This window comes from Piliocolobus tephrosceles, chromosome 2 (genome assembly GCF_002776525.5).
Source record: "Piliocolobus tephrosceles isolate RC106 chromosome 2, ASM277652v3, whole genome shotgun sequence".
Taxonomy (NCBI): domain Eukaryota; kingdom Metazoa; phylum Chordata; class Mammalia; order Primates; family Cercopithecidae; genus Piliocolobus; species Piliocolobus tephrosceles.
This window is the reverse complement of record NC_045435.1, coordinates 51133595-51154978: the sequence shown is the minus strand read 5'-3', so window position 1 is coordinate 51154978 and position 21384 is coordinate 51133595. Positions and strand designations below refer to the sequence as shown.

Below are 21384 nucleotides of genomic sequence, written 5' to 3'. Positions count from 1 at the left end.
CAGAGGTTTCGCCAGCTGGTGTGTCCATCATCACAGAACCGGCCCACAGCAACAGCACAGATGGGACCCCTGTCTGCCAGGCTCTGGGTCCTGGGTTCCTTCTACTCTCTATACCGCATTTGAGCAGGCAGTGGTGAAAAGCCCACTTTGTGGTGCCCTTTGGCGGTGCTTTTAGAGCTCCTGTCCCACCAAGGGTTACTGAGGCCCAAAGAGTGTGTGAGGCGACAGAGTGTGCCTAGTAAGGGGAGACCTAGTGGGCCCAGGACTCCAGGGCTGTGTCCTCCTTAGGGCTGCTGGAATGAGTAAGAGCTCCCTTACTCAACCATGATGCATTTGCTGTCTTCTTCAGGGGCCCCTCCCAGCCAGGTGTCAGCAGAGGGAGAGGAGAGCCAAAGGAGGAGGAGGTGGGGCCACCACCCTAGTCCAAGGCTGCTGGCTCCCAAGCCTGGTGTTGGTGGGAGGGACAGAGAGGGGCGGGAACAGTCGGCTGCCTGCCGGGAGCCAAAACGAAACCACTCCGGACTGGAAGTAGGACGAGAGTTGGAACTCGCAGGACAGGGAGTGCACAAACTATCCAGCACAGCCCCCTCTGCCCCCTCTGGAGGCTGGGGAGGGATTCCAGCCCCTGCCACCCACAGACACGGGCTGACTAGGGTCAGGGGTAGGGTGTCTGCCCCCCTTAGGGGGGGCAGCACAGGGCCTCAGGCCTGGGTGCTGCCTGGCATCTAGAAGATGCCTGTGCCCTGGTTCTTGCTGTCCTTGGCACTGGGTCGAAGCCCCATTGTCCTTTCTCTGGAGAGGCTTGTGGGGCCTCAGGACGCTACCCACTGCTCTCCGGTGAGTCTGGAACCCTGGGGAGATGGGGGAAGGCTCAGAGTTCAGTTTTTGGCTCAGCAAAGCCCTAGCCTGGCTCCTGTCACTGCTGCCACCGCCAGAACTGCCCTGTCTGGTCTGTCTGGTGCTGATGGGAGAAGAGAAGAATGGGGAAGGGGCAAGAGCTGGGTCTGTCTTCCTCTGGGAGGGTCTGGGAATACGGAGCCCCAGAAAAAGGTAGGTGGAGGTCTTAGGCAGAGAACAGTGCCTAGAAGGTGGGGGGCACAAATTCTGACTCTCCTTTCCTTCCTTCCCAGGGCCTCTCCTGCCACCTCTGGGGTAAGTATCCCTACTTTTAAAAAGAATTTCCCAGGTTGGCTGAAGGGAGCAGAGCTGTCCCTCAGGTCCATGCCCTCCATGCCCACCTCAGCCCCGGTGAGCCAAGTTCTTTGGCTCTCTGGGTATGTCAGGTGCCACCAAATTCTGGGCTTGGAACAGCTTCAGCTCCCACCCACCCCTCCACACACAGACAGTGACATACTCTGCCTGCCTGGGGACATCGTGCCTGCTCCGGGCCCCGTGCTGGCGCCTACGCACCTGCAGACAGAGCTGGTGCTGAGGTGCCGCAAGGAGACCTACTGTGACCTCTGTGTGCGTGTGGCTGTCCACTTGGCCGTGCATGGTGAGCAAGTCATCCTGTGACAGTGCATGTGAATGTGTCTGGGGTGGGCATGAGAGCCAGGGAATCTCTCAGGCAGTGCTGGGCATCCTCAGTGTTCTCCTGGAGGACACCAGCAGAAGGACTCCAGGCCAGTGTGGTCTCCCCAGCCTCTGCTTCCCAGCACTGGGCTTTCCAGAAGGAAGCCAACCCCAAAGCCAGTCAGCCCAGAGCAGGGGGCCTCACCCAGGGCCTTGCTCTTGGGTCCTTCTAGGGCACTGGGAAGAACCTGAAGATGAGGAAAAGTTTGGAGGAGCAGCTGATCCAGGGGTGGAGGAACCTAGGAATGGTGAGGAGAACCTGGCTGGCCCAAGTGCCCCATGCCAAGGCCTGGCCTGCTGCTCCTGGGCCTGACCGACCCCTGCCCTGTTGCCCACAGCCTCTCTCCAGGCCCAAGTCGTGCTCTCCTTCCAGGCCTACCCTACTACCCGCTGCGTCCTGCTGGAGGTGCAAGTGCCTGCTGCCCTTGTGCAGTTTGGTCAGTCTGTGGTATGCAAAATAATAATAATCACCTTCTAAACCTAAAATCTAATAAAACACTTTCACATGCATTATCTCTTTGAGGATTACAAAAGAATTAAATTTATTAAAACCCTTCAGTACCAGGCATTACAGTCAGTATTTTACAGGTATCAACTTATTTCTCACAACAGCCATGTGAGGTGGGACTATTCTTTTGATTCTGATCAGCGCTGTGGCCAAGTCCCTTCAGCCTGTTATGCCTCAGCTTTTATGTCTGTAAAATGGGGATAAGAATAGTTCTACTTCATATGCTTGACTATGAGAAACCACCAAGCAGTTTTCCTGGGTGCTTCTACTATTTTACCCTCCCACCAGCAGTGTATGGGAGTTCTAGTTGCTTCCCATCTTTGCCAGCACTTGATGGTGTAATTTTATTTTATTTTTAAATTAAATATATTTGAATTTTAAATATACGGAACCCTCCATGAATTTGCATGTCATCCTCAGGCAGGGGCCATGCTAATCTTTTCTGTATTGTTCCAGTTGTAGTATATGTGGTGCCGAAACAAGCATAGGTGTTGTAATTGTAATAATTTTACTGCATATGTAGCGGTTTATCATTGTGGTTTTAATTTGTATCTCCCAATGACTGATGAAGTTGAGCACTTTTTTCACATGCTTATTGGCTATTTGTGTAACTTCCTTGTGAAACATCTCTTAAAGTTTTTGTTTTTGTTTTTGTTTTTTTTGCCACATAAAAAAAGAATAGTCCTGGCTGGGCATGGTGGTTCATACCTGTAATCCCAGCACTTTGGGAGGCCGAGGCGGGCAGATCACGAGGTCAGGAGATCGGGACCATCCTGGCTAACACAGTGAAACCCCGTCTCTACTAAAAAAATACAAAAAATTAGCCGGGCATGGTGGCGGGCGCCTGTAGTCCCAGCTACTCAGGAGGCTGAGGCCGGAAAATGGCGTGAACCCAGGAGGCGGAGCTTGCAGTGAGCCGAGATCCCGCCACTGCACTCCAGCCTGGGCGACAGAGCGAGACTCCATCTCAAAAAAAAAAGAATAGTCCCACCTCATATGACTGTTATGAAAATTAAACTAAGTTGATACCTGTAAAACACTGGATGTAATGCCTGGCACTGAAGAATTTCGATAAATTTAATTCTTTTGTAATCCTCAAAGCTACCTGATGAACTAGGCATTATTATTATCCTCATTTTCCAGATAGAGAAAGTGAGGCTTGAAAAGGGGAGGTCTGTGGGCTGGATGCACTTCTCTGTACTCTTGGACCAAAAGAAGAGTCCTACCATACATACCATGATATATTTACCATGGTGTAAGTACCATGGGGCAGGGTGCTGGGGCTTCTCCCTGCCTCACAAGGACACATGTGCTTGGAAGATCTATTTCCACTGGGGTCAAATCACTCAAACCCTCCAACCTCCCGCCGCCAGCCAATATCCTTTTATCTGGAGAACTGTAGATTGGGAGAACATCTGCTTGGTCCATGTCACAAGTAGTTGTAAGGAACACTGAGGCACTGGGTTGAATGGGAGAACCACTTCTGTGGGGAGGGGCGTCCCACATTGCGCTGGGGTGTCTCATCTCCTTAGCTTTGGCCAGGTGATCTAGCACAGCAGGGTGGGGGCAGGGATTTAAATGTCTAGGGCCTTTTCCCGTCCTGGTGACACTCTTACTGAGGACATTTGCTTTAGAATTGAGGCCCCTTGAAGGAAAGGTGAATGGTAGATTTCAGGCTATACAGTATAAATACAGTCATTGGTTATGGGAGAAGGGCAGTGAGCAGAGTGGTCCCTGCAGATGATCCCACAGCCCTTGGCCTGGATCTGAGCCCTGCACCACCAGCCTTCCCCACCCCTCTCCTCACAGGGCTCTGTAGTATATGACTGCTTCGAGGCTGCCTTAGGGAGTGAGGTACGAATCTGGTCCTATACTCAGCCCAGGTACGAGAAGGAGCTCAACCTCACACAGCAGCTGCCTGGTAAGTGGACCCCCAAGTCCTGGCCCCATAGCCTCTGTCCCCTCTGGTCACTCCCCCTCCTGCTTTCACCCTCTTCTACCTCCATCCACTCTCTGGCAGGGGTCTGAGCTCTAATCCTTCCCAGAGTCAGTCCCTCGGGCCTTCCCAGAGTCAGTCCCTGGGTGACGTGGCTTTCCAGCCCCGGGGGAAGGTGCTTTGAGCATTGGATAGACGTGGGTGGTATGCAGGGGATGGGGAGCCATTCTTAATGCCCTCCTGGGAGTCAGATTGCCCCCACTTCTTTCCTCGGCCCCCAGCCCCACTGGAGGCTCTTCTGTGATCTCTCCCCAGACTGCAGGGGGCTCGAAGTCCGGAACAGCATCCCGAGCTGCTGGGGTAGGGGCTAGGGCCAGTGGGCTGGGAGGAGGGAGGGGCAGGGTCTAGAGTATGAGAGATCCTTGGAGTCCACTTCTGATATGGGGTGCCACATCTCAGAAGCTCACAGAACACATTCATTCATTCATTCATTCATTCATTCATTCATTCATAACACATTAATTGCAGTATCTGCTCCTCTGTGCTAAGCACTGGGAATAGAAAGATGAATCTTGGGTCAGGCTCAGTGGCTCACGCCTGTAATTCCAGCACTTTGGGAGGTGGGAGGATCGCTTGAGCTCAAAAGTTCGAGACCAGCCTGGGCAACATGGCAAAACCCGTCTCTACCAAAAACACAAAAATTAACAGGGCATCGTGGTGTGCATTTGTGGTCCCAGCTACTTGCGAGGCTGAGGCAGGAGAATCACTTGAGCCTGGGAGGCAGAGGCTGCAGTAAGCCGAGACTGCACCATTGCACTACAGCCTGGGTGACAGAACAAGACTCTTGTCTCAAAAGACAAAAAACAAAAAACTTGAAATAAAAGCTAAGAAAGTCAAAGGTCTGACTTTTTTCCCATGTACTATTTGGATTTTGCTTTGGTTTTATATTTTCTTTTTTATTGCGTATAACATACATACATGAAAGTATGTAAAGGGTACTGATTTTCATGTCCAGTTCTTTTTTTTTTTTTTTTGGCAGAGTCTTTCTCTGTCACCCAGGCTGTAGTGTAGTGGTACAACCTAAGCTCACTGCAACCTCCGCCTCCTGGGTTCAAGTGATTCTTCTGCCTCAGCCTCCCAAGTAGCTGAATTACAGACATGCACCACCATACACAGCTAATTTTTGTATTTTTAGTAGAGATGGGGTTTCACCATGTTGGCCAGGCTGGTCTTGAACTCCTGACCTCATGATCCTCCCGCCTCGACCTCCCAAAGTGCTGGGAGTACAGTCGTGAGTCGCGGCCTCCAGCCAATTCATTTTTATGTACGTATACACTTGCATAACTAGCACCCAGATCAATACATAAATACTGTGATGTTTTCTGAATTACTAAATTTTTTCAACTTCATTTTCTTTTTGGCTTCTTAAAATTAAAGTTGGCCTGCCTCTTTGGCAACTCATTAAAGACTATTCAACACCAGAGTTTTGAAAACACAGACATATATCATGCATTTAATTTCTTCCTTCATTAAGTAGACATTGATTCATTTATTCAACAGATATTTATTGAGTAATTTCTGTGTACCAGACAAATCCCTGGACACTGGAAATATTAATAAATCAATAAATCAAAATGACAAAAAACCCCGACCCCATGGAACTGGTGTCAGGGTCGGGGGGGCGGTGAGGAAGGACACAACAAACACATGGAGATGTGAAGAATGCAGTAAGTTAGACGGTGATTAGCGCTAAGGAGAACATTTGTGGAAGGGGTGGGGAAGGTTGGGAGTGGCAGAGGTCAGGGATGGTCTCAGTCTGGTGAGCAGAGACCTGAAAGAGGTGAGAGAGGAGCCATATATCTGAGGTAAGAGAGAATAGCCAGCACAAAGGGCCTGGGGTGGGAGTATGTCAGGGGTGTTTAAGAAATAGCAAGGAGGGGGCCAGGCGTGGCAGCTCACGCCTGTAATCCCAGCACTTTGGGAGGCCAAGGCGGGCAGATCATGAGGTCAGGAGATCGAGACCATCCTGGCTAACACGGTGAAACCCTGTCTCTACAAAAAATACAAAAAAGTTAGCTGGGTGTGGTGGTGGGTGCCTGTCGTCCCAGCTACTCGGGAGCCTGAGGCAGGAGAATGGCGTGAACCCCGGGAGGCAGAGCTTGCAGTGAGCCAAGATTGCGCCACTGCACTCTAGCCTGGGTGACAGAGTGAGACACTGTCTCAAGGAAAAAAAAAAAAGAGAGAGAAATAGTAAGGACGTCCTTAATAACACTGTAGCAGTTATTAAGGACACAAGTGCCATAGGCTGCATGTGGTGGCTCACGTCTGCAATTCCAGCACTTTGGGAAGCTGAGGCAAGAGGATTGCTTGAGGTCAGGAGTTCAAGACCAGCCTGTCCAACATGAGCGAAACCCCATCTCTACTAAAAATACAAAAATTAGCCGGGCATGGTGATGCATGCCTGTAATCCCAGCTACTCAAGTGGCTGAGGCAAGAGAATCGCTTGAATCCAGGAGGTGGAGGTTGCAGTGAGCTATCGCACCACTACACTCCAGCCTGGGCAACAGAGTGAGACTGCCTCTCAAAAAAAAAAAAAAAAAAAAAAAAAAGGACACAACTGTCAAGAGGTGAGTCAGAAAGGTCACAGTTCTGAGCAGAGGAAAATGACTTGTTTTAAAGAGGTTACAGATCTTTCTGGCTGCAGAGGGAAAATAGCTGTCCTCAGACCACATATTAGGGCCTCCACAGGCTTAGCTCTGGGCAGCTGCTAGGGGCAAAGTCTGGTCTGAGGTGAGGACACACGCTCTGTCCTCCAAGAGCCTCCCAGTCTAAGGGGTTTGAAAGAAACTCCAAAGGGTCAAGTCAGGTATGCAGAAGAGGTGAGGAAGTCTAAGCTGTGCTCTCTCTCTTTGCCTCTCCCACCAGCCCTGCCCTGGCTCAACGTGTCAGCAGATGGTGACAATGTGCATCTAGTTCTGAATGTCTCTGAGGAGCAGCACTTTGGCCTCTCCCTGTACTGGAATCAGGTCCAGGGCCCCCCAAAACCCCGGTGGCACAAAAACCTGGTGAGGCCTCCCCCTTCCCAAGTCCATTCCCACTGTAGGCCAATGCCTGTGCAAAGGACGCAGTGCCTTATCAAAGAGGACCCTTGAAGAGGACTCACCCCAAGCAAGGGAACACTGGTGGGGGAACTTCTGCCTTCCTGGTTTCCTTGACTTTGGCCTCCTCCTCTTCCTCCTTATCTTCTCCAACCTCCTTCCTTTATTTGTTCCACAGACTGGACCGCAGATCATTACCTTGAACCACACAGACCTGGTTCCCTGCCTCTGTATTCAGGTAGGAGCAGAGTCCAGCTGGGTGCCAGAAGAGGAGTGGGAAGATGATGATGGGGGTGATCCCTGCCTTCCTGGTCTCACCCTTCTTCAAACCCTTCATTGAGGTGGAGACTATGGCTCCCTGGGGTGGCTGGCCCTCCCTTGACCCTTGCTGTCCTATGCCTTCTATTACATTCCCTGAATGCTCTCCCTGATCCTCCACAGAACTCCTACTGACACTTCATGGCCCCATTCAAAATGTCACCTTCTCCTTGAAGCCTTTCCCTACTCCTCCAGTTCTGTCTTTATGTTCCCCGGAGGGCAGAGCATGTGCTACGAACTTGGACTGGTTTGAATCTTGGCTCTTGCCATTTGCTAGTTGTGTAACCTTGGCAAGTCACTTCACCTCTGTGAGCCTGTTTCTTGTCTATAAAATGGGAATAATAGTAACAGCCTCTTGGGGCTGTTATAAGAACGTGTGCCACATCCAGGCTTAAATATGCTGGCTCTTTCCTCTTCCTCTGCACATTTATTTATTTTTTTAGACAAGGTCTCACTCTGTTGCCCAGGCTGGAGTGCAGTGGCACAATCATGGCACAGTGCAGCCTCAGCCCCCTGGGTTTAAGTGATCCTCCTGCCTCAGCCTCCCAAGTAGCTGGAACTACTGGTGAGCACTACCATACTCAGCTAGTTTTTTTGTTTTGTGTAGAAATGAGGTCTTGCTATGTTACCCAGGCTGTTCTGAATTCCTGGGCTTACGTTATCCTCCCACCTCAGCCTCCCACCAAGTGCTGGGATTATAAGCATGAGCCACTGTGGCTGGCCCTGATTGTACTTTTTTTTTTTTTTTTCTGAGACGGAGCCTTGCTCTGTCGTCCAGGCTGGAGTGCAGTGGCGCGATCTTGGCTCACTGCAAGCTCCGCCTCCCGGGTTCACGCCATTCTCCTGCCTCTGCCTCCTGAGTAGCTGGGACTACAGGTGCCTGTGACCACGCCCAGCTAATTTTTTTGTATTTTCAGTAGAGGCAGGGTTTCACCTTGTTAGCCAGGATGGTCTCGATCTCTCGACCTCATGATCCGTCCGCCTCAGCCTCCCAAAGTGCTAGGATTACAGGCATGAGCCACCATGACTGGCCCCTGATTGCACATTTAATTGGTCATCAGGTCTCATCCATCTTATCTCTGACATTAATGTCTCTCATTCTCTTTCCCCCTCCTCTCCATCTCAGTACAGCTTGGGGCTCTATCGTCTCTTTTCTAGACTGTTTCAGTACTTCCAAGCTCCCCTCCATTCCCATCACTTTCCTGGCATTCTGGGCCCATATTCTGCCCCCAGTGGTGCCTTTTCACTGTATTTTCCCCATGATTCCCCCTCATGAGAACACTGTTACATCCAGTGGAGCTACTTACCAAGATACACCCATCTCCCTGCCTTTTCTCAGGTGGTTCCCATTACTTCAAATACCCTCACCTCTTTCCCAAAGCTTTTCCCCAACCACCCAGCCTCTCCTAGTTCCAAATCCCCTTGCACTTCTATCTTTCCTTGTCCATTTATCACTTCATTTCTTTTATTTTCTTAAAATTTTTTCTTTTTTTTTTTAGAGACAGCATCTTGCCCTGTCACCCATGCTAGAGGGCAGTGGCATGAACACGGTTCATTGCAGCCTCAACCTCTCAGGCTCAAGGGATCCTCCTGCCTCAGCCTCTGAGCAGCTGGGACTGCAGGCATGAGCCACCATGCCTGGCTAATTGTTTCCTTTTTTGTGTTGTTGTTTTTTGATATGGAGTTTCACTCTTTTGCCCAGGCTGGAGTGCAGTGGCGAGTACAGTGGCGTGATCTCGGCTCACTGCAACCTCTGCCTCCCAGGTTCAAGCCATTCTCCTGCCTCAGCCTCCCAAGTAGCTAGAATTACAGGCACACGCCACCACACCTGGCTAATTTTCGTATTTTTAGTAGAGACGGGGTTTCATCATGTTGGTCAGGCTGGTCTCAAATTCCTGACCTCATTATCCGCCCGCCTCGGCCTCCCAAAGTGCTGGGATTACAGGCATGAGCCACCGTGCCCAGCTTGTTTTCATTTTTTAATGTTTTGTGGCAATGGGCCACCACACCCAGCTCGATCACTTCCTTTCTTATTTGGGCATCTAATTTCTTCTTGTACACAACAGATGCTCAATAAATATTATGAAATGAGTGAGTGCTTTACTAATTTATATAAATATTTTATCCTTACTACAAGTGTGAGTTTGTGATTTCCTTGAAGGCAAGCAAATCATATCTAATTCAAATGTAATAGCTTTGCAAGAGCCTTGCATGGTGCCTGGCATATAGCATCTACTCATTGTTTTGTTTTGTTTTTAAACAAGGTAACAGTATGAGGGTCCTCACTGTTGAATAAGTGAATAAATCTTACTGCCTAGCACAGCCATAGGACGCAGCAGATGTTCATGAGATGTATGCTGTGATTTAAATGTCTTCATTGCCAAACACAATGCCTGCCACATAGTCGGTGTTCCTAACTAAAGGCTTGATGAATAAATTTATATATTACCTCTAGTGCTTAGCACAGAGCTATGCACATAATAGGCACTCCTAAAACATCTGTTGAAAGAATAAATGAATGTGTCCTTAGAACTTAGCACATTCCCCGACACATAGCAGGTACTCACAAAGTGACTGTGGAATGAATTAAAATTAATTATCCGCCAGGCGTGGTGGCTTACACCTGTAATCCCAGCACTTTGGGAGGCCAAGGTGGGTGGATCACGAGGTCAGGAGTTTGAGACCAGCCTGGCCACCATAGTGAAACCCAGTCTCTACTAAAAGTACAAAAATAAGCCAGGCATGGTGATGCACGCCTGCAGTCCCAGCTACTTGGGAGGCTGAGGCAGGAGAATCACTTGAACCCAGGAGGCGGAGGTTGTGGTGAACTGAGATCACACCACTGCACTCCAGCCTAGGCAACAGAGTGAGACTTGGTCTCAATAAATAAATAAATAAATAAATATTTAAGTATCCAAGGTCCCTTGTGCCTGCCATACCGCTAAGACACAATAGGCACCCATTAAAAGTCTGTTGAATGGGCCAGGTGTGGTGGCTCACACTTGTAATCTCAACACTTTGGGAGGCCGAGACGGGTAGATCACTTGAGGTCAGGAGTTCGAAACCAGCCTGATCAACGTGGTGAAACCCCATCTCCACTAAAAATACAAAAATTAACCAGTTAGCCTGGCGTTGTGGCATATGCCTATAATCCCAGCTCCTCAGGAGGCTGAGATGGGAGAATTGCTTGAACCTGGGAGGCGGAGGTTGTAGTGAGCCAAGATTGCACCACTACACTCCAGCCTAGGCGACAAGAGCGAGACTCTATCTCAAAAAAATAAAATAAAATAAAAGTTTGTTGAATGAAAATGTTGCCAGTGCCCAGCATTATGTTTGCTGGAAGAATAGATGTGAGCATCTCCAGGTTTTGTAAAAGGCAAGAAGACCCAGCACATACTTGTGAAATATCTGCTGAATGAGTGTGTCCCCAGTGTCTAGCAGAGGGCCAGGCACATGCCCATGGAGGGGACCTGAGCAGACCCCCGTTTCCTTTCCAGGTGTGGCCTCTGGAACCTGACTCCGTTAGGACAAACATCTGCCCCTTCAGGGAGGGTGAGCTGACTCGCCTGGGGCTGGGGTTGGGGCTGGGGCATTGCAAGCGATGGGTGCCTAGCGTGCGGTGACTGCGCCCTTTCCTTGCAGACCCCCATGCACACCAGAACCTCTGGCGAGCAGCCCGGCTGCGACTGCTGACCCTGCAGAGCTGGCTGCTGGATGCGCCGTGCTCACTGCCCGCAGAAGCTGCACTGTGCTGGCAGGCTCCAGGTGGGGACCCCTGCCAGCCGCTGGTCCCGCCGCTTTCCTGGGAGAATGTCACTGTGGATGTAAGTGAAGCAGAGGACATCTCCCGTGGTGAGGGAGAGTGGGAACCAGGGTCCCCCTTTTGTGATCCCACCCATTCCTCTCTTTCCACAGAAGGTTCTCGAGTTCCCATTGCTGAAAGGCCACCCTAACCTCTGTGTTCAGGTCAGAAAGGGGTGCTGAGTGCTGGGCTGGGGGCTGGACCTGGGCAGACCCCCTAGCCAAGGGGGTCTTAGTTCTTGGGCCGCTAAAGCATAGTGGTTGCCAGCTTCCTTTTTGGGAGTTCCACTATTTACTTTAGCAGTGCGTGGGACCCTGGGCAAGTCACTTCACCTCTCTGAACGTCAGTCTCCTCATCTGTTTAATACAGATGATAATACAGTAACTGCCTCATGGAGTGGTTGTGACGATGAAATAAGAGAAGTGCTTCCCCTTAGGAATCCGTACAGACTAAATGCTCAGTAAATGTAGCCACTTTTGTTATTGCTATCCTTATTCTATTTCCATACATGTAGAATGGGTTGCTCTACAGTTTCAAAGGGTGATTATAAGAATATTCACTCATTCGAGATGTTTTTAGCAGTGCGAGTCACTGTTTTAGGCACTTGTGATAGATCCTAACATCTCTACCCTCATAGAACTTATATTGTAATGCACAAAGGCAGCCAACAGACATTGTAAATAAATTATATAATATCTTAAAATTGCATACAAATACTATGGGAAAGGGATAAGGTGGGACTGGGGTTGCAATTTTTAGCAGGATGGTCATTTGAGAAGGGAATCTCTTTGAGAAGGTTAGATGAGAGGGGAAAATATGCTTTGTAAGACATAAAAACAGCTTTAGGGTCAGAAGACACTTTATACAGATGACCTCACAAGGCTGGGGCAGAGAAAGATGTACTGACTCCTAATCACCCAGCCTTGAATCCACATCTGCCTAAGGTCAGATTGAGTGCAGATTCCCAACCCAACAGGCCTTCTGTTGCCTGCCCTGTTCTGGTCTTTCTGCCTTTGGCTTTTGCTTTTCTTAGTGGCCCTAACCATGGTCTCTTCCCAGCAGGTGAACAGCTGGGAGAAGCTGCAGCTGCAGGAGTGCTTGTGGGCTGGTGAGTTGGGCCTGGGGGTGGCTGGGACAGGGCCACCTCCTAGGGGTGAAGGTCAGGGCATGGGAGGTGGGCAAGTGACCAATCCCAGCAAGGTTGGGTCTTGGTCAGAGTGGCCTCTCACCCCTTCCAGACTCCCTGGGGCCTCTCAAAGACGATGTGCTACTGTTGGAGACACGAGGCCCCCAGGACAACAGATCCCTCTGTGCCTTGGAACCCAGTGGCTGTACTTCACTACCCAGCAAAGCCTCCACGGTTAGGACTGGGTGACCCTCCTCCACAGATCTCTCCAAATGCATCTCACACCTGGTCTCAAATTTTCACTCCATCCACCCTGTGCCGGTCTCTGGGAACACGGGGGTGACTCAGACCAGGGCCATATTCGGCAGCATCACCAAAGTCTCCCAATCCCCTCTACCCCATTCTACCCAGCTGTAGCCTGGTAGGTGCTGCCCTAAGGGTGCTACCTCCAGGTAACAGTGACCCCATCCTTTGGCTTGGCAGAGGGCAGCTCGCCTTGGAGAGTACTTACTACAAGACCTGCAGTCAGGCCAATGTCTGCAGGTGAGCTGGTGGCAGAAGGGCCCCACCTCAATGCCCAGGGGCAACAGGCCTAAAACTAGCACTCACCTCCTGTCTATTTAGGCTTATTTTATGTTCAGCCCTGGGAAAGTTAAGAGTAGACGAAGCATAGTTCCTATCCCCAAGGAGCACACTGTTGGCTAGACACCCGTAAACAGATAACCACACCTAGAGGTGCTAAGTTTTGGGTTCCAGGGAGAGCTTCTGGGAAGAATTTCTTCCTATATGCCAGATTTGGTATGGAAGAAGTCATACCATAGGCAGTGGGCACAGCATAAACAAAGGCAGAGCAGCTGCAGGAACCTTAGCTGGGAGATACGCATAGTTGATGCTGGGAATTTGGAGATCAGGCCACCAGAGCTTAGTGAATGTTAAACACCTGGCTGGTGCCCTGGATTTGGTTCTGTTTCTATCTTACAGCTATGGGATGATGACTTGGGAGCACTATGGGCCTGCTCCATGGACAAATGTGAGTATTGTAAGAACTGCCTTTCCTTTCTGTACCAGGAGCGCGGATCTTGACAGGGACCACTCTTGGGCACAGCACATGCAATGGCCTTGTCCTTCCCTGAGATCAGATAAACAGGGGGTCATTCCTTCATTCACTCAAAAAATATGATGACAGCTTGCAGGGATCCCAGGAACACCAAAAAGATAAATAACTGCCCCCCACCCCTAGACGACTCGCAAGACATGAGCCAGTCACTTACATTTAAAGTGTGAGCTACTGAAGCACCACCAAGTGTTCAGTGCTGTAAATGCATACAATGTGGACCTGACCTGGGTGGGGTGAAGGGCTCAGGGGGAAGGTTTCAGCAAAACTCTGGAGACTGAGCTAGGGGAAGGGGGTATAGATAGAGGGTCTTGGACAGGCAGGTTTCTGTCATGAGATAAAGATGCAGGAGCCATGTAGGGGATTTGGATCTTATGTTGAGAGCAGCAGGAGTTACAATAAAATATATATATATTTTTAAATTATTTATTTTTGAGACAGAGTCTTGCTCTGTCGCCCAGGCTGGAGTGCAATGGCACGATCTCAGCTAACTGCAACCCCTGCCTCCCAGATTCAAGCAATTCTCTACCTCAGCCTCCCGGGTAGTGGGGATTAATAGGCACCCGCCACCATGCCCGGCTAATTTTTGTATTTTTAGTAGAGATGGGGTTTTACCGTCTTGGCCAGGCTGGTCCTGAACTCCTGACCTCGTGATCCGCCCGCCTCGGCCTCCCAAAGTGCTGGGATTATAGTCATGAGCCACCGCGCCTGGCCCAAATTTACATTTTTAAAAGATTTCTGAGGTTGGCATGAATTAATTCAAGGCAAATCGATTGGAGGCAAAAAAAGACAGGGCAGGGACACCAGATAGTTGCAGACACCCAGGACAGCAAGATCAAGGGCCCAGCAACCCTAGCTTAGGGGAGAATAATACGAGCTGACATTTTAGCACTTAAGATGCTCGACATTGTGTTAAGTGCTTTATATATATTAATATATTTAGTCCTCATGCCAACCCTGTGACGTAGCTACAATTTTACAGAGGAGAAAACTGAGGCAGAAGGTGACATTACTTATTCAAAGACCCCTAAACAGATGGAGCTATATATTCATCCACTGGCTCTGACACTGTGCTGTGGACTTTGGACAAATCAATTTATTTTTTTTTTTTTTGTTTTTTGAGAGGATTCTCAACCTGTCGGCCAGGCTAGAGTGCAATGGCACGATCTCTGCTCACTGCAACCTCTACCTCCCGAGTTCAAGCGATTCTCCTGCCTCAGCCTCCCGAGTAGCTGGGATTACAAGCGTGCGCCACCACACCCGGCTAATTTTTTGTATCTTTAGTAGAGACGGGGTTTCACCATGTTGGCCAGGCTGGTCTTGAACTCCTGACCGCGTGATCCGCCCGCCTTGGCCTCCCAAAGTGCTGGGATTACAGGCGTGACCCCCCGCGTGCGGCGGTCAAATCATTTCTTTTAAGTTTCAGTTTTTCTCCTCTGTGGAAGGTGAGTGTAAGTTTCTAACTCTTCTTCCCTGGGTCTCCCAGACATCCACAAGCGCTGGGCCCTCTTGTGGCTGGCCTGCCTACTCTTTGCCGCTGCGCTTTCCCTCATCCTCCTTCTCAAAAAGGATCACGCGAAAGGTGAGCGCTTCCCGGCTCCCCATTCCCCAGGGGCAGGACCAGAGTGGCTGTGGGAGTTCTCCGAGGGAAGGTGGCGGCCGAGCTCACAGGCTGCCTCCGCCCCTCTCCCCTAACAGGGTGGCTGAGGCTCTTGAAACAGGACGTCCGCTCGGGGGGTGAGTGGGAGCACGCGCTGGGCGGGGGTCCGCCCCCGGGGGGCCAGGCCTGTGCCAGCTCACCTCTTCCCTCCCCATCTGTTTTCTCCGGCAGCGGCCGCCAGGGGCCGCGCGGCTCTGCTCCTCTACTCAGCCGATGACTCGGGCTTCGAGCGCCTGGTGGGCGCCCTGGCGTCGGCGCTGTGCCAGCTGCCGCTGCGCGTGGCCGTAGACCTGTGGAGCCGTCGTGAAATGAGCGCGCAGGGGCTCGTGGCCTGGTTCCACGCGCAGCGGCGCCAGACCCTGCAGGAGGGCGGCGTGGTGGTCCTGCTCTTCTCGCCCGGGGCGGTGGCGCTGTGCAGTGAGTGGCTACAGGACGGGGTGTCCGCGCCCGGGGCGCACGGCCCGCACGACTCCTTCCGTGCCTCGCTCAGCTGCGTGCTGCCCGACTTCTTGCAGGGCCAGGCTCCCGGCCGATACGTGGGGGCCTGCTTCGACAGGCTGCTCCACCCAGACTCCGTACCCGCCCTTTTCCGCACCGTGCCCGTCTTCTCACTGCCCTCCCAACTGCCGGACTTCCTAGGGGCCCTGCAGCAGCCCCGCGCCCCGCGTCCCAGGCGGCTCCAAGAGAGGGCGGAGCAAGTGTCCCGGGCCCTTGAGCCAGCCCTGGATAGCTACTTCCATCCCCCGGGGACTCCCGCGCCTGGACGCGGGGTGGGGCCTGGGGCGGGGGACGGGACTTGAATAAAGGCAGACGCTGTTTTTCTACCCATGTGGCCCACACGCGTCTCCGTCTCCGCGGCTGGGCTGGCAAACGTCGTCCCCTAGCCCCGCGGCCCTTTAAAGCCCGGACAGGTGCAGCTCGGTACCGCCTGTGGTTGGCTGGCATGGGGTGACGTAATGGCACATGGCCCGTCGCCATTGGCTGGGCGGCACGCTCCGCCCCCGGGACTGCAGCGCGGATGGGGGTTGTACGTTTTACGCAGGCTGTGGCAGCTACGCGGTGAGGTGACGGCTCACAGCGCCCGTGAGCTGGGGCGGTCGGTTCTTCCTCCTCCGTGGCCTACGAGGGTCTGGATCCTTCTCTGCCGGCTCGTGGGCCGTGCTTTTGCCCTTCTGCGAGGCCCTGAATCTGACCCCTTCCCTTCATATCCGGATCCGGGCTCCTCCCCCAAAGCCCGGGGTTCCGGACACCTCCCCCAAAACAACCCCTCTGGCCTCCTCTCCTTCAGTACTTGGAATCTGATCTCTTCTCCCTAATTCTGCGGATCCGGCCCCTAATAGCCTTTATCAGACCCTCAAACAAGAGGCTGACTTCTGCCCCCTTGCCAAGGAGCGAGGCCACTTTCCTCTCCCCAACCCATGCTAACGGGGATAACTTACTTCTCTTCGGGAATTGCATCTTATGCGCCTTTCCCCACCCATCCCCACAGCCCCTGCAGTACCCAGTTTGGCCTCTTTTGCTTGTAATAACGCAGATCCCAACGCCACGGCACCTCAGAACAGACCTTTTTCTTTCTCGCGTGGGGCCTGACTCCTTCAGTGAAGCCTCTCCACGCCTCTATCTGCAGGTCCCCAGCCTGGGTAAAGATGGCCCCATGGCTCCCGAAGGGCCTGGTCCCAGCTGTGCTCTGGGGCCTGAGCCTCTTCCTCAGCCTCCCAGGCCCCATCTGGCTCCAGCCCTCTCCATCTCCCCAGTCTTCTCCCCCGCCTCAGCCCCATCCGTGTCATACCTGCCGGGGACTGGTTGACAGCTTCAACAAGGTGGGTGCACCGGCAGCCTCTTTGGAGGGGACACAGCGATTTAGAGTGGGGAACTCTGGGATGCAAATCTGCCTGGATTCAAGTTTCATCTTGGTCTCTTACTAGTTGTATGGCTCTAGGCAGGTTGCCTTTCTGTGCCTCAGTTTCCTGGTCAGTAGAACAGTGAAGTGCTAGCATATGCCAGGCACTGTACTTAGCTATTATTAATTTTCTGTTTCCAGGGCCTGGAGAGAACCATCCGGGACAACTTTGGAGGTGGAAACACTGCCTGGGAGGAAGAGAAGTTGTCCAAATACAAAGACAGGTAAGGGGCTGCTGGGGGAATGGGTGTATATTCCCCTCCCTGCCAAATCTCTGCTCTACTGGTGGAGGGCTAGGAACTCTTGGGGAGCACTTACTCATTCAACAAATAGCACTAAACATCTATAGTATAGCAGTAAACAATGCAAGCAAAATCCCACCTTCCTGGAGCTCACATTCTAGTAGAGAAGACAAGCAATGAATAAGTAAGTGAATAATATTATGTCAGATAAAAGAACAGTGAAGCACGGTAGACTGCAGGATGGTGGGAGGCAGCGTGTTCAAGATGTGGCATTTGAACAGAGAGACCTGAAGTGAAGAAGCGAGCTATGTGACAGGAAGGAAATTGGGCAGACGATGGGACTGAGCTTGGTGTACTCAAGAAGTGGCTGGAGTGGAGTGAGCAAAGGGCAGAGTGGTAGAAGGTGAAGGCGGAGGCTTAGGCCTCAAAGGCTACAGAAAAGAGTTTAGATTTTTTTTCGGAGTGTAATGGGAAGCTCTTGGAAGATTATGAGCAGAAAAAGTGATACTGTCTTCTTTATACCTTTAAAGATTACTCACACTGCTATGTAGCAAACAGACCGTAAGGGGCGAGGGTGGAGGAAGCAGGGAGACCAGTTTGGGAGGCAAGTGCATCATCTATGTATGAAGGCAATATGAGCTAGTGTGGTATCTAGTGAAGGGCATGGTGAAGGGGTCACAGTCTGGGTATATTTTGCAGAGAGAACAATAGGACCTGGTGATAGATTCATTATGGGTATAGAGAAACAGTAGAATAAAAGATGCTTACTAGATTTTTGGGCCTGAGCAACTGGGTGAATAGTGCAGCTGTTTTCTAAGATGGTGAGATGGGAAACTGAGAAGGTTTAGGGGAGGGGTGGGATGTGGTGTTTTTTGAACGTATTGGGCTGAAATGAAATGTCCATTAGACATCCAGGTAGACTCCATCCAAATCTGGAATTCAGAAAAGAGTAGGAATTGGAAACAGGAATTTGAGAGTCATTATTATATAGTCAGTATGTAAAGAAAGGCATGGGAAGGATACAGAAAGCGGAGCCTTGAGCTCTGAGTCCTGAGCCCTCCAGCTTTTCAAAGTCAAATGGAAGAGAAGTCAGCAAAGGCTCAGAGTTAGACTTGGTTGTCGGTTCTTAACCTCTCAGAGCCACAGTTTCTTTGCCTGTAAAATGGGGATATTAATACCTGGTTTGCCTATTTCATAGGAGTGTGGAAAGGGCTTAACTGGGATGCCCACTAGAAATAAAGGTTTTGTTATTATGTAACATTGGTCATTTTCTCTTTTCCTTTGCCGGGCATGAGTTTCCTCGAATAATTCAGGAATGAGGGCATTGGCTAAGACAACCCCAGAGGCACTTCCAGCTTTGTAATGGCTCCTGCGTTACTTGCTTTTTAAAATCACTTCCTATATGCCAGGCACTGTGTAAGACCCTTTAAATACAGGATATAAGGCATCAAATATATATATATATATTTTTTTTAATTGTGGTAAAATACACATAAAAATTTCCCATTAAGGACATTTAATAACATTTACAATGTTGTGCAACCATCACCACTATGTAGTTCCAGAACATTTTCATTACCCCCCAAAACATCCTATACCTGTTACACAGCCACTCCCCATTCTCCCCTTCCTCTGGCTCTTGGCAATCACTAATTTGTGTTAGTCAAGCAGAAATTATGGATTTGCTGATTTCATTGGAATCATAAAATATGTGGCCTTTTGTGTCTGGCTAGTTTCACTTAGCATAATGTTTTCAAGATTCACCCATACTGTAGCATATATCAATACTTATTCCTTTTTATGGCTGAATAATATTCTCGTTTGGCTGTACCACATTTTGTTTATCCATGCATCAGTTGATGGACATCTGCATTGTTTCTACCTTTCGGCTGTTGTGAGTAGTGGTGCTATGAACATTGTGTACAAGTTTTCATTTGAACACCTGTTTTCCATTCTTTTGGGTCTATGTCCAGTAGTGGAATTGGCAGGTTCTATGGCAATTCCATGTTTAACTTATTGAGAACTGCTTTTCCACAGTGGTGATGCCATTTTTTATTCCCACCTGCAGTGTGGGAGGATTCTAATTTCTCCACATCCCTGCCAACACTTGTTATAGGATGTATTTTTAGCTATATCTACCCAGCAAGGGTATTATATTCCATTGCTTAGATGCAGGAACTAATGTATGTTACAACAAGCCTGAAGGGAAGGCATAATTGTCCCCATTTGACAGATGACAAAACAAAGAGGTTCAAAGAGGTTAAGTGACTTGCCCATGGTCCTACCACTAGATTTGAACCCAGGTCCGTCTGCTTCCCAGAACCATGATCCCTTCTATTGTACCTCATGGCCTCTCCTTTCATATTGTCACGGCACGAGGAAGGGTAGAGAGAGACCTGAGGAGGGTGGTGGGCGGGATGGGGCGTGTCTCCCACCAGCCCTGCCCTGTCCGGTCAGTGAGACCCGCCTGGTAGAGGTGCTGGAGGGCGTGTGCAGCAAGTCGGACTTCGAGTGCCACCGCCTGCTGGAGCTGAGTGAGGAGCTGGTGGAGAGCTGGTGGTTTCACAAGTGAGTGGCAAGGGGGCCTTCCCTGGGAGTGGGTCACAGGTGGGGCCTGGTGATAAGGCCTTGACTTGGCCAAGAAGCAGGGGGGTGCATGGTGGGGGCCATGTCCTGGTTCTGCTCCTTCCAAACCCAGATCTGCTAAGGACTTGCAGGGGGACTTGTGCGCCACTTTGAGCCTCAGTTTACCTCTCTGCCAAATGGGGAAAGGGCATTGGTCAGATGGTCTTTTGGGTCTTACATCCAAGCTGGGTTGAATCACAGATTCAGGCGTGGGGGAATGGGAACAGCACTTCTGACACTATCTCAGCGCCTCCTCCCCACTTCCCTCCACCCTGCCCCTGCTTCAGGCAGCAGGAGGCCCCGGACCTGTTCCAGTGGCTGTGCTCAGATTCCCTGAAGCTCTGCTGCCCCGCAGGCACCTTTGGGCCCTCCTGCCTTCGTGAGTTTTTAAGTTGCTTTTGGGGATGGGAGGGGACCGCCGAGTCCAGGTATCCAGTCCTGGCTCTGTCCCTAGCTAGCTGTGTGAACTCAGGCTACTCAGATAACTTCTCTGGACCTCAGTTCTTGCCCGCCTCACAGGGCTGGGGAGATGGGCAAATCAGTGGGGAAAGGCTTGGAGAAAGTACAGGGGCTACACTGAGTCAGATGCAGTGTGGTTATCATCATGTATTAAAGAAATGATAGACCCCCCCCAGCCCCTTCATTTCCCATGCCAGATCGGACTATGGTATCTTCCTGGGGAGGGGCAGGTGTTGCCCTGGAGCCCCCATGGTCACCATCTATCCTTACACACAGTCCTGGCACAAGAGCCAAACTCACTACCAGCCTCTTTTAGAACAGTCTTTCCTGAAGCTACAGATAAAGAGATAGCTGCAAAGATGGCAAATTCAGTCTTTGTAAAAGAAAATATTGGCCGGGCGCAGTGGCTGAAGCCTGTAATCCCAGCACTTTGGGAGGCCGAGGCAGGCGGATCATGAGGTCAGGAGATCGAGACCATCCTAGCTAACACGGTGAAACCCTGTCTCTACTAAAAAATACAAAAAAATAAGCCGGGTGTGGTGGCGGGCGCCTGTAGTCCCAGCTACTCGGGAGGCTTTGGCAGGAGAATGGCATGAACCCGGGAGGCGGAGCTTGCAGTGAGCCAAGATCACGCCACAACACTCCAGCCTGGGCGACAGAGCGAGACTCTGTCTCAAAAAAAAAAAAAAGAAAGAAAATATTTGGTGCAGTGGCTCGTGCCTGTAAACCCAGCACTTTGGGAAGCTGAGGCAGGAGGATCACTTGAGGCCAGGAGTTTGAGAGACCAGCCTGGGTAACATAGCAAGACCCTGTCTCTTAAAAAAAAAAAAAAAAAAGAAAAGAAAGTGGGGCATGGTAGTGCAGCCTGTAGTCCCCCTAGGCTGAGGTGGGAGGATTGCTTGAGCCCAGGAGTTCGAGGCTACAGTGAGCTATGATCGTGTCATTGCCTGGGAAACAGAGCAAGACCCTGTCACTAAAAATAAATAAATAAATAAATAAATAAATAAATAAATAAATAAATAAA

General features: G+C 50.8%; 2 protein-coding genes and 1 non-coding gene across 14 annotated transcripts in view; 2 read left to right on the top strand and 1 right to left on the bottom strand.

Annotated features, from left to right (window-relative positions):
- The first annotated feature begins 479 nt into the window (after positions 1-479).
- On the top strand, positions 480-15962 carry IL17RC (interleukin 17 receptor C). 9 transcript variants are annotated; one of them, XM_023218481.3, is made up of 19 exons: positions 504-837; positions 1131-1152; positions 1343-1495; positions 1746-1820; positions 1911-2020; positions 3890-4001; positions 4332-4376; positions 6942-7081; positions 7293-7352; positions 10930-10984; positions 11075-11256; positions 11348-11398; positions 12297-12342; positions 12473-12594; positions 12844-12903; positions 13342-13390; positions 14961-15056; positions 15173-15211; positions 15306-15960. In XM_023218481.3, the coding sequence occupies exons 1-19, from the start codon at positions 733-735 to the stop codon at positions 15932-15934; spliced, it is 2151 nt and encodes a 716-aa protein (XP_023074249.2). In that variant the 5' UTR covers positions 504-732; the 3' UTR covers positions 15935-15960. The 9 variants fall into 9 exon arrangements, with proteins under 9 accessions (XP_023074253.2, XP_023074249.2, XP_023074248.2 ...); XM_023218480.3 differs by having other exon boundaries at positions 504-1050; XM_023218483.3 differs by lacking the exon at positions 4332-4376 and having other exon boundaries at positions 15306-15962.
- On the bottom strand, positions 2460-2564 carry LOC111546993. The gene has a single exon (XR_002732997.1). It is a non-coding gene; the product is annotated as a U6 spliceosomal RNA (small nuclear RNA).
- A 179-nt stretch (positions 15963-16141) lies between the features above and the next one.
- Positions 16142-21384, top strand: part of CRELD1 (cysteine rich with EGF like domains 1) — a 9965-nt gene continuing 4722 nt past the window's right edge. Inside the window, exons 1-5 of one of the 4 annotated variants that reach the window (XM_023218492.3) lie at positions 16142-16198; positions 16762-16954; positions 17176-17258; positions 19734-19844; positions 20189-20280. In XM_023218492.3, the coding sequence (XP_023074260.1) occupies positions 16781-16954; positions 17176-17258; positions 19734-19844; positions 20189-20280 (460 nt within the window). In that variant the 5' untranslated portion in view covers positions 16142-16198; positions 16762-16780. Of the gene's footprint in view, positions 16262-16761; positions 16955-17175; positions 17259-19733; positions 19845-20188; positions 20281-21384 lie in introns of all 4 variants that reach the window. The other 3 variants (XM_023218491.3, XM_023218490.3, XM_023218489.3) reach the window with 3 other exon arrangements.